Genomic DNA, 12,091 nt, shown 5'->3' with positions numbered 1-12,091 from the left:
TTTGTCTTTCTGTGGTTCCAGTGATCTGGCTGTTACTTCATGTTAGTGTTTTCTTGTTCCAGCTGTACAAATATTTCAATAAAAGTTAAATAAAAAAATTAAGTGTACCGAAGAGTCAAAGTAATGATCTGAATATTTAAAAATGTACTGTAAATGTAATCATAAATTGCCATTATCAGCATAGTAATGTAGCTAAATGATATATACATTACATTTTCTTCAAAACTTTAAAGATATATATTACTTTAATTTGCATTTTAAAAATGTTCCACATTCAAAGTAACAGATGACAGACAAACGTGATGCAAGTGCAGAGAAAGCTACAAGATACTAACTTTCAAGCAAATCAAATGATGAGACCCCTACAGAGGTGGCTCAAGACCAAGGGATTTTCCCAGAGAGGGGACCCACTTCAAAATATCAAGGTCACCCGGCGGTGCCTCTGTGCCTTAGACACATGGAAGAAACCTTGATTCTTGAATCAGGGCCCGGTGCTGGGAGCTCCTTGTCACCGTGTAACACTAGCGACAGACTCATTCCTCACCGGCTGGGGTGCTGTCAAGAGTGGCCACCCTGCCCGCGATCTGTGGTCTAGTGATGCTAGCTGTGTATCGAACATTAAAATATTTCCTCCCAGTCCTGAGAGGTCACCATGTGTTGGTGCGCACTGACAACATATCGTTGGTCTCTTATACCAATATATAAGAGATATATGGTCTCTTATATACCCCAGGGAGGTCTGCGTTCATGCCCCTTGTACAAGCTGGCATACCAGATCCTTCTGTGGTCCCAGGACAAACTCCTCTTTTTCAGAGCAGTGTATATTCCTGGAAGGTTGAATGTAGAAGCAGACATACTGTTGAGACAGGGGCCGAAGCCCAGGAAATGGAGGCTTCACCACTAGGTGGTGAAACAGATATGGAGACTTTTTGGACCTCTTTGCAACTCAAGAGACATTGCAATGTTCCCTCTGGTTCCCTCTAGTTCATCCAGCTCTGATCTCTGTAAATGAAGATGGGGGCCGGTGCGCAAGGTGTGTTTGGAGCTCTGATAGCAGTATCAGTCTATACTGTGTTTTTAAGCAGTTTTGGTTACAGTTTTAAAATTCAAAAGAGGCCTTCGAATATGATGCCTTTATGCACCTAAAAATCGAGCGTTTAGACAAAGATTGTCATCTGTCAGTAAATGCTGGCAATCTTTGTGGATACGACAGTGTTGCCTTGATCACCTGGCAGGCAAAAGCCGCTTTTAAAGCAAGTTCCAGAGGAACCCAGCGACCCGATGCCTTCGGCAAAACATTATCAATTTGCCTACTGCTTTCAGGAGATATCCATCAGTGTCCGGGCCATTTTAACTTTGAAAATGCGGATTACAGGCAAAATAAGTTTTCCATCAATTGCTGCCCTAACTGCGGAAAGGTGGTAAGAGCAAACGCCAAAGCAGTTGCCTGTGACTTGTGTGACATTTTTGTTCATATAAAATGCGGGAATATTTCTCCACAATTGTATGACCGGGCAGTAAGAACTAAGTTGGATATCCCGTTGGTTTGTAACCGGTGTTGTGTGCGGGAAATGTGCGGCGTAAATGTCTTTGATGACACAAAGGAATTGCGAACTTATGATGACGACAGTATGGATGACAGACACTATGATTCACTCTGTCCTTTAAATCAGAAAGGGACACATTTTATCCATGTTAATGCAAGGAGTCTGTTACCCAAACTGGATGAAATCGGCCACCTTGCGTTTATATCTAAGGCTGCTGTGATCGCTGTATCGGAGACCTGGCTAGACTGTTCTATTCAAGATTGTGAAGTTGGGCTTACAGGTTATTCTATCTACCGACGCGATCGAAACAGACATGGAGGAGGAGTGTGCCTTTTTATAAGGTCTGATATAACTTTCAATCCCCGCCACGATCTGCAGGTGGATGGCTTGGAGGCAGCTTGGGTGGAGTTAATTCTTCCTAAAACCAAGCCCATCATTGTTGGTGTATGTTACCGTCCTCCTAAGCAAACTGACTTTTATGAACTCCTTGAATCTGTCTGTTGTAAAAGCAATGTATGCCTAGAGAAAGAATGCATCATTATGGGTGATTTTAATACAAATCTATTATTGCCACGGAGTAGCTTGAAAAAATCTCTCTCATGTCTTTGTAGGGTGTCTGGTTTACAGCAATTAATTACAGAGCCTACTAGGTTGTCTATAAATAGCCAGTCCCTTCTTGATTTAATTTTGGTATCTGACCATGAAATGATAAGTCAATCAGGTGTGTGGGATGTGGCTTTCAGTGATCATAATGTAGTTTTTTGCGCCCGCAAAAAAATGAAATCTCAACCAATAAATGAGCACTGTTCTATCAAATACAGATGTACCAAACAGTACTCTGCTGAGGTGTTCAATCAAAGGCTGTCGGAGAGAGGCTGGTCTGATGTGTTTGAATGTAATGATGTTGATAAGGCTTGAAATTTGTTTAAACAGCGTTTTATTGCAGCTCTTGATCAAGTCGCTCCTATGAGGGAAACTAGAATTAAGCATAGAAGTGCATGTTGGATGACATCTGAAATTATTGACATGATCAGACAACATAATTGATGTTTCAGAAAGTTTAAGAAGTCTAAACTCCCAGCGGACTATAATTCTTATGCTTATCTTAGAAATCAAGTTAATTGCAAGGTACAACGAGCTAAGTCTAAATTTTATACTAATTCCATTGCTGCAAATGTAAAACAGCCTAAAAAACTGTGGAAAATTCTCAATGATATGGGATCAACAGCAAAGGCAAAATCTATGTCTGGAAAAGCGGGGCTTATTATTAAGAAGGAGATGTGTTTTGATAAGCGGCTGATTGCCTGCCATTTTAACCACTATTTTACAACCATTGCTGCCAGTTTGGTCAGTAAATTGCCTGGTGTTTCTGACAATTTGGCATAAATTTTGTTAACTCTTTTTATAAAAGTAAAAATATCTATGTGGGTGCATTTGCAATTAGCCCGGTCACAGAGGATAAAGTAAGAGCGATCCTCTCCACCCTGTCAGTGAATAAGGCCTCTGGCTTGGATCTTATCCCCTCCAGGTTTCATAGGGATAGTGCAGGGGTTATATATATAGTATTCTTACCCATATTATAAATTTGTCCTTAAGTCAAGGTGTTTTTTTCCAAGCGATATGAAAAATGCCAGAGTGGTTCCTTTCTCTTTTTAAGAAAAGTAGCAGAGCTGATGTTGGAAATTATAGGCCAGTATCAATCCTGTCAGCTGTTTCAAAGATTTTTGAGCGTCTTGTGTATGAACAGGTGGAGGAGTATTTCATCAGGCATGATTTATTATATGAGCTCCAGTCTGGCTTTAGAGCTGCATATTCTACCGACACCTGTCTCATTCACCTTTTTGATTATGTGCGACAGAATTTTGATCGAGGGAATTATGTTGGCATGCTATTACTTGACCTGCAAAAAGCATTTGACACTGTGAACCATAAGATTTTGATTTCTAAATTACAGTGCATGGGTTTTAGTGACTCTGCACTCATATGGTTCACTTCTTTCTTAACAGACAGGACCCAGGTCTGTGATGTTGAGGGGACCCTCTCTGACACACAGAGCATAACATGCGGGGTGCCGCAAGGTTCGATCCTGGGGCCCCTGTTATTTTTAGTATATATAAATGACTTATCAGCTGCGGTACGGTGCAAGTTGCTATTATATGCTGATGATTCGTTTTTACTTGTCCCAGGGTGTAATGTTAAAGACATTGAAAATACTCTTGGCATAGAGCTTGAGTCTGTCAGCCAGTGGCTGGTAGACAATAAGCTTTCTATGCATCTGGGCAAGACTGAATCAATTTTGTTTGGAACAAAAAGGAAACTAGCAAAATCAAATACTTTAAAGGTGATGTGTAATGGGTTTGAAATTGTATCCAAATCAAGTGTTACATATTTGGGTCTAACATTGGATCAATCACTTAAAGTTGAAGCCATTGCAGCAAAGGTTTTAGCCAAATGTGCCTGTAAGTTAAAGTTTTTATATCGCAAGAAAAGGCTTTTTGATTCCTCTGTAAAGAAATTATTGACATCAACACTGATTCAATGCCATGTAGATTTTGCTTGCTCTGCATGGTTTTCTGAGTTAACTGCGAAATTTAAAAACAAATTCCAAGTCCTACAAAACAATGTTATTCGGTACCTATTAAAAGTACCCTCCCGTACTCATATAGGTAGGGAGGAGTTTACAAGAGCTGGTCTACTACCTGTACATCTAAGAGTAGAACAACTTAAGTTAAATCATATGTTCAACATTGTTAAATGTCATGCCCCAAAATATTTATGCTCTAATGTAAACATGGTCTATACACAGCATGGCTATAATACTAGGGCCAGCATCCGCTCTTGTATAGTTCCTAGAGCTACAAATGCAATTAAAAATTATTTTTTTTATACTGGTATCATGGCATGGAATAGTTTGCCTACTGTTACAAAACCCCTATCATCAAGAGGAATTTTTAAATCACAGGTCAAAAAACATTTATGGGACAGGGTAAATTAGTTATTGATAATTTGCAGAGTCTTTACAGTGTTTTTATTTTGTTTTAGTTAGTTTTTACGTGATATTTTTTACCCTCTTCCTCATATTGTATGGGTTTGTTTTTGTTTGTTTTTTTATTTCTTGTCTATTGTGTTTTCTGTCTATTGTTTAGCTGTGTGTAACACCAAGGACCATGCTGGAAATAAGTATTTTTACTTTTGCATGTTATCCTTTTGGATTACTGTTTCTTTCTTTTTGTATCGGTTTGATCCATAAATAAAATCAATCAATCAATCAATCAGCTCCTCTCAGATTGGACGTTATGGTACAGATTTGGCCGAGGCTTTGTCTATATGTTTTTCGCCAATAGCTCTGCTCCCGGGAGTTCTCCCCCCTACTAACACGTTTCGTCCATGGTGCGCTGAGGCTGAGGCCTCCAGTATGGTCCCGTGTAACCCCCCCCCCCCCCTAGGACTTGTTTGTGGTGTTTGAGGCTCTGTAAATCTCCATTCGAGCCGATCCAAGATATATCAGATAGACATCTGATCCGTTGGTTATTACCTCTCTGAGGAGAGATGGAGATCTTCAGGCCCTCTCAGTGACCCCTACTCATTTCACTTTGCGACCGGCATGGCCAAAGCACTTCTATACCCTCGAGTGGGTTGTGTTCCTAAAGTTCCCTCTGTCACACCACAACCAATAGTACTGCAGGCCTTATGCCCTCCTCCCTTCCATAAATCCGACCAGAAGAAGCTAATTGTATGTATCAAGCTCGAGAGCTGGACACATACGTCCACAGTGTCACGTCTGGTGATACAAGAAACACGGAGAGATCCAAGTGCAGGTATGTGACTTTATTAAAGGGCAAATCCAAAGGGTAAACAGTCCAGGCATGAGTCGAAACCAAAAACATCCATCCAAACATAAACCAAACAAGAAGACAAGGCAAGGGCAAGAACTGACGGACATGAATTAACATTAACATTAAACAAGGACTCCGTAACACAGACTCAGACAGACCGGGTATAAATACACAGAAGGATAAAGAGGAAACAGGAGACAGGTGGGGAGCAATCAATTAACTAAACAAGGAGGAAGGTGACCAAATAAGGGAACAGGAAGTGATAAGGTGACAGACACCGTGAGAAAGGAGGACATCTAGTGGAAACCCAGGGACACAACCCAGACACTGTGACAGAACCCCCCCTCTACGGAGCTGCTCCCAGACACTCCACGACAGACACAAAACAGACCAGGAGGGAGGCGGACAGGTGGAGGCTCAGGGGGAGGGACGGAGGGCCAGAAAAGAAAAACATGGGGAACAGGCACCAGAATGTAACACAACACAGAAAGACCAGGAGGGAGGAGGACCGGAGGAGGTTCAGGGGGAGGGACGGAGGGCCAGACTTTGTGGTCAAGGCCAGAGTCCTCCAGGGCGGAGGGGAAGACCACCACAACCGTGTAGTCAGGGCAAGCGCCCCCCAGGGCGGAGCAGAAGTCCACCACGTCCGTGTGGTCAGAGCGGAAACCCCCCAGGGCGGAGCAGAGGACCACCACGTCCGCGTGGTCAGAGCAGAAGCCCCCCAGGGCGGAGCAGAGGACCACCACGTCCTCGTGGTCGACATCGGAGTCCCCCAGGGCGGAGCAGATGACCACCACGCCCCTGTGGTCGATGCCGGAGTCCAACAGGGTGGAGCAGAAGGCCACCCAGTGACTTGACCTGACTCTGAAAGGTCCACAATGACTAGCCTTGTCTCTGGAAAGTCCATGGTACGTAGCCCTGGCTCTGGAAGGTCATCAGTGACTGGCCCTGACTCTGGATGGTCATTGGTGACTAGTCCTGACTCTGGAAGGTCATCGGTGACTAGCCCTTACTCTGGAAGGTCAACGGTGACTAACTCTGAATCTGGAGGGTCCACAAGCACCTGACTAGCCTCTGGAAGGTCAACCGGAACCTCACTCAACTCTGAAAATTCAACAGTCACCTGACTCGACTCTGGAAGGTCAACAGGAACTTGACTCGACTCTGGAGAGTCAATGGGCACCTGACTTTGCTTAGGACTGCCTGTGGAGACGTGAGACGCCTCGGCTTCAAGCACCACCTCTGGAACGGCCTCGGGCACCGCCTCGGTAACGGCCTAGGGAGCGGTCTTGGGCACCGCATCGGGAGCGGCCTCGGGCACCGCATCGGGAACAGCCTCGGGCACCGCCTCGGCCTCCGGAACGGCAACGGACACTGCCTCGGCATCGGACACCACCTCGGCCTCCGGAACAGCATCGGGCACCGCCTCGGCCTCCGGAACAGCATCGGGCACCACCTCAGCCTCCGGAACGGCCTCGGGCACCGCCTCGGCCTCGGGATCAGCATCGGGCACCGCCTCAAATCCGTTCCTCTCCCGCTCTGTGGCTGGGGAGGAGACATAAGCAGACATACCGCTGGATCTTCGCTTTGACGGAGTCCTTCTGTCACGTCTGGTGATACAAGAAACACGGAGAGATCCAAGTGCAGGTATGTGACTTTATTAAAGGGCAAATCCAAAGGGTAAACAGTCCAGGCATGAGTCGAAACCAAAAACATCCATCCAAACATAAACCAAACAAGAAGACAAGGCAAGGGCAAGAACTGACGGACATGAATTAACATTAACATTAAACAAGGCCTCCGTAACACAGACTCAGACAGACCGGGTATAAATACACAGAAGGATAAAGGGGAAACAGGAGACAGGTGGGGAACAATCAATTAACTAAACAAGGAGGAAGGTGACCAAATAAGGGAACAGGAAGTGATTAGGTGACAGACACAGTGAGAAAGGAGGACATCTAGTGGAAACCCAGGGACACAACCCAGACACTGTGACACACAGAGCTGCTCTGTGGAGAAAGATGGACCAACTGCTGGTGTGCTATGGTCCCCCCAATTGGGATTTTTCCTGCAATGAAGCAGAAACTTAGTCGTTGGATAGTTGAGGCTATCAATGTTACATATGCATCTCTGGTCTCCCCTCGCTGTTTGGAGTCAAGGCTCACCCCACACGGGGTATGGTGGCCTCTGAGGGCTTCTTAGCAGGTTCGTCCATGCTGGAAATCTGCAATGCAGCGGTTTGGTCATCGACCTTTACATTTGCAAGCTTTTATGGCCTAGATTTGCAAGTTAATCCAGGCGCTTCAGTTCTCTCGTCCTAAGCTGTGCTCTTCGGATACACACTAGGCAGGGATTTGGTAGTCTGTCATAGTGTTTCTCAACGCAGCTTGAGGTCCTGAAGAGGAACATCTCTAGGTTACGCATGTAACCATGGTTCCTCTTAGTGAATGAGATGCTGTGTCTCAATGCCATACCCCAGGCACCCCTGCCGGTGCTTGCTGGTACTCGAGGCTGACGCCAGCTGTGCGGCACATCCTTTACATGTTCTCACAGTGACACAATGCACAGCATGTATTCAGCTCCTGCGGGAGCTAAACACGCTCCGCCCACTTGCTAGATTATCACAGATATCAAGCGTGAGCAAAAACTGCTGCCACGTATGCATTGCTATTCCAGTGAGAGGCGAATGCACTCATGCAAATGTTGCTACAAACTCTGGTAAATAGTGAAATACTGACATCCCCTCTGAGTCTCACGAATGCATCACAATGAGTGCAGCATAGTGCGTCCAACTCCCTCGAGAGCTGAACGCTTGTACTTGCTCTTCACCACACACACACCACAGTATGTGAGGCGTGTGAACTGCAAATATCAGAGCAAACCCTATTGCGAGAAACATGCACTCCAATATGCTGTAACAAAACAGTCAATGAAGACGAAGAAGAGGATGATGTGTTCTCCCGGTGTCTATTTATAGTCGCACCGATAGTGAGGTCCTGGGCTGTCGCCGGCCAACTTTTTGGTGTTTTTTAAATGTATGCTTCAGACATGGGTAACGACGGGGTGTTCCCCCCATAGCGACCCCTAGAGGATGCAGTTCAAAGTTCCCTTGAAAGGGAACTTCACGATCAATATATTCATTGACAAACAGAAGGCAGACTGCGTATGTTAAATTGGGCATCTCTACAATGATTTCCAATGAACTGCATTAGTTAATTATGTCTCTTCCTTGTTTCTTTCCAGTTCAGAGAAGCAGAACTGGTAACATTACATTCTCGCCCAGTCTGAGACAATGACAAGCTACTGACCAGACAAACTAGTGAACTCAAGAAAAGGGACTGTCCAGGAGCTTATTAGAGACTAATTTGAACATCACTGTTGTGAAGTATCACTGAACATCCTGCAGTATTTTAGATGAAAATTATACCAGGCATTAGTAATATAAACTTAGCCATAAAGACATCATGCACAATTAAACTGTGTACAGTATTTTAATTACTATAATTATGCTTTTGAAAAAAATAATGCCATAAATGCATGCAACATTGCTGAGGAGAGCAGTTCAAGTAAAATAGATAAATAAATATGTTGAGAGAAAATGGTTGACTATATGCCATCTCTTTTCAGTGGCTATGATAACATGTCCTATAAGAACTATTTTGCTTGTTTTATCTAAACTGCTATTATGAACTAATATTAGAACTTTTATTTTCACTTCAGTGAAGTTCTCATAAGTGACGATTTCAGTCTCTTCCTGTTCAGCAACACTGACTTAGTGACTTAAACATCACATCAGACAACAACAAAACTGTTTCCCAACAAATCATTTCATAACATACAATTACAGAAGTATGATGCTTCTCAAGGAAATAGAAAAGCTACGAACACCTTCTCAAGGTAAAAGAATTCACCCTCTTCACACGAAAGAGATCATCTATGGGCAATGAAGATGTAGATCATCACCAGCGATAACAGATCTAAACATTCCTCAGCTATGAGCTCATTGGAGCTGATGGGATGGACCTCCATCACGTCTCAGATTTATCAGCTGCTGTAAATGATATAAAAGCAATAGAGACAACCTACAGATACATCAGTGAGATACAGTCCATCACACACTCATCTACATCATGACCTTCACCATCTTCTCCATCACCTGCTTTGCTCTGGTGGCTTCTGCTCTGGGTAAGTGTCTCGTTTAGAAGTTTGCAAGAATAATGATGGGCAAATATATTTAGAAAATGCAAAACCTGCATTAAGAGCTTCCTGTCTCATGCTTGTCTCATGAACAATGTGTTATGTTTTGTAATAACAGGTTGTGGAGTGCCTGCGATTAAGCCACAGACGATCGGCAGCAGGATTGTGAACGGACAGAATGCCATCTCTGGTTCTTGGCCCTGGCAGGTCTCTCTTCAGGTAACTCATCTGTTTTTCAAAGAAACATTTTTCTGCTTTGCTTAAGGAGTAAGTTTCACATTTTCAGTGCTTTTACCTTTGAAACAGCTGCCCAGTGGTTTCCACTTCTGTGGAGGATCCCTGATCAACCAGAACTGGGTTCTCACTGCTGCCCACTGCGCTGTCGTGTAAGAGTCTTCAGTCTGAAAACAATCTAAAATAATTTTTTTGTCTGTCTTTTAAACATTGACTTATTCTTTATCCTTTTAGGGTTGGCTATCACCGCGTCATTCTTGGAGAACATGATCGTGGCTCAAGTGTTGAACCCATTCAGGTCAAATTAGTTTCCAAGGTAACAATGTTTATTGATCTCTGTGGATCAGAGACGAAATCAAAATGAGTGATCAACCAATGCTTTATGACTCCTACTATATTGACTGTTTATATTGTTTTAAAAGCAAACATTTGTCTTACCCAAAATCCTTGAAATACCCAAATCATTCTAAAATTTAAACAAAATTTAAAAAACACAACTATATAACTATCAATACATAAGCCATTGTGTAACAGTTAGTCAAATATATTGAATAAATTTTGCATTTAGATCACTCCTTTGTATAAATGACAAGAAATTATTATTATTATTATTATTATTATTATTATTATTATTATTATTATTATTATTATTGTCAATAATAATAATAATAATAATAATAATAATAATTTCTTGTCATTTATACAAAGGAGTGATCTAAATGCAAAATTTATTCAATATATTTGACTAACTGTTACACAATGGCTTATGTATTGATAGTTATATAGTTGGGTTTTTTATTTGCTTACCTGATTTTAAAGCACTGAAAAATAAAAAAAGTGAGAATCACAAAAAAGTTATGAATATTTTATTATAACTTTCAAAATAGATGCTCTGAGGTCATTTACACTCTAGTAAGCTCCTAAAAGTAGCCAAAATTAACTTTTAGCACGCACTTAAAATTCTCAGTACATACAGTATGTATTTGAAAAAAGGTTAAAATAACAGAAAGAAAGTCCTCTTATATCTTAGTCCACCATTCATAAAAGCAGCTTTCAGCATTGATCCCCCTTTTCTGTATGTTCAGGTCATCACCCATCCGCTCTACAGCAGGACGACTATCAACAATGACATTGCTCTGCTGAAACTGTCGTCTCCAGTCACACTGACTCCCCGTATCTCTCCTGTATGTCTGGCTCCATCAACGCTCAGCATCCTGCCTGGAACCCGCTGCTTCACCACTGGCTGGGGTAGAACTGCCACCACAAGTAAGTCATCTGTAAAACAAAAATATACTGAGAGAATAACAACACATCTGTTAACTGTGCAAGACAATTTGTCACGTTTTCTTCTCTTTTTAGCGAGCCCACTGATCCTACAGCAGACAGGTGTACCCATCATAAGTCCTGCTGTGTGCAAACAGATCTGGGGTCAGAACACTATCACTGATGCTATGATCTGTGCTGGAGCCTCTGGTTCCTCATCTTGCCAGGTATATGAAGACAGATCAAGAAACACATTACCATCTCAGTGTTGCTGCTGTTCAAATCAAATGTGTGTTTTTTCTCAGGGTGATTCTGGTGGTCCTCTGGTGTGTGAGCGTTCAGGGGTCTGGTCTCTGGTGGGCTCGGTCTCCTGGGGAACAAGCACTTGTGACACCCGTTTCCCTGTAGTCTACGCCCGCATCTCCCAACTGCGCTCCTGGATCGACAGGACTATCGCTTCTAACTAAAGCACCATTCTGAGAATTTATGAAGAAAATGAAGTCTTGAGTCATTAATATGTAATAAGCTGATCTCTGTTGGTTGTGTTTTTTGTCTTTCTGTGGTTCCAGTGATCTGGCTGTTACTTCATGTTAGTGTTTTCTTGTTCCAGCTGTACAAATATTTCAATAAAAGTTAAATAAAAAAATTAAGTGTACCGAAGAGTCAAAGTAATGATCTGAATATTTAAAAATGTACTGTAAATGTAATCATAAATTGCCATTATCAGCATAGTAATGTAGCTAAATTATATATACATTACATTTTCTTCAAAACTTTAAAGATATATATTACTTTAATTTGCTTTTTAAAAATGTTCCACATTCAAAGTAACAGATGACAGACAAACGTGATGCAAGTGCAGAGAAAGCTACAAGATACTAACTTTCAAGCAAATCAAATGATGAGACCCCTACAGTGGTGGCTCAAGACCAAGGGATTTTCCCAGAGAGGGGACCCACTTCAAAATATCAAGGTCACCCGGCGGTGCCTCTGTGCCTTAGACACATGGAA

General features: G+C 42.6%; 1 protein-coding gene across 2 annotated transcripts; it reads left to right on the top strand.

Annotated features, from left to right (window-relative positions):
• The first annotated feature begins 9,360 nt into the window (after positions 1–9,360).
• Positions 9,361–11,547, top strand: LOC132123179 (chymotrypsin-like protease CTRL-1). 2 transcript variants are annotated; one of them, XM_059533739.1, is made up of 7 exons: positions 9,361–9,571; positions 9,702–9,802; positions 9,890–9,969; positions 10,052–10,133; positions 10,903–11,083; positions 11,177–11,307; positions 11,386–11,547. In XM_059533739.1, exons 1-7 carry the CDS (start codon positions 9,517–9,519, stop codon positions 11,545–11,547), a joined length of 792 nt encoding a protein of 263 aa, XP_059389722.1. In that variant the 5' UTR covers positions 9,361–9,516. The 2 variants fall into 2 exon arrangements, with proteins under 2 accessions (XP_059389722.1, XP_059389723.1); XM_059533740.1 differs by having other exon boundaries at positions 10,903–11,087; positions 11,181–11,307.
• The last annotated feature ends 544 nt before the right edge of the window (positions 11,548–12,091 follow it).

This window comes from Carassius carassius, chromosome 41 (genome assembly GCF_963082965.1).
Source record: "Carassius carassius chromosome 41, fCarCar2.1, whole genome shotgun sequence".
NCBI classification, from domain to species: domain Eukaryota; kingdom Metazoa; phylum Chordata; class Actinopteri; order Cypriniformes; family Cyprinidae; genus Carassius; species Carassius carassius.
Note: the sequence above shows the minus strand (reverse complement) of the source record. Positions and strands in the feature narration are given on the sequence as shown.

Bases quoted from the DNA above. Each gene is read 5' to 3' on its own strand.
- LOC132123179 (XM_059533739.1), top strand. From the start codon at position 9,517: ATGACCTTCACCATCTTCTCCATCACCTGCTTTGCTCTGGTGGCTTCT. The intron at 9,572-9,701 runs GTAAGTGTCTCG...TTGTAATAACAG, and splicing joins TCTGGTGGCTTCTGCTCTGG to GTTGTGGAGTGCCTGCGATT. The intron at 10,134-10,902 runs GTAACAATGTTT...CTGTATGTTCAG, and splicing joins AGGTCAAATTAGTTTCCAAG to GTCATCACCCATCCGCTCTA.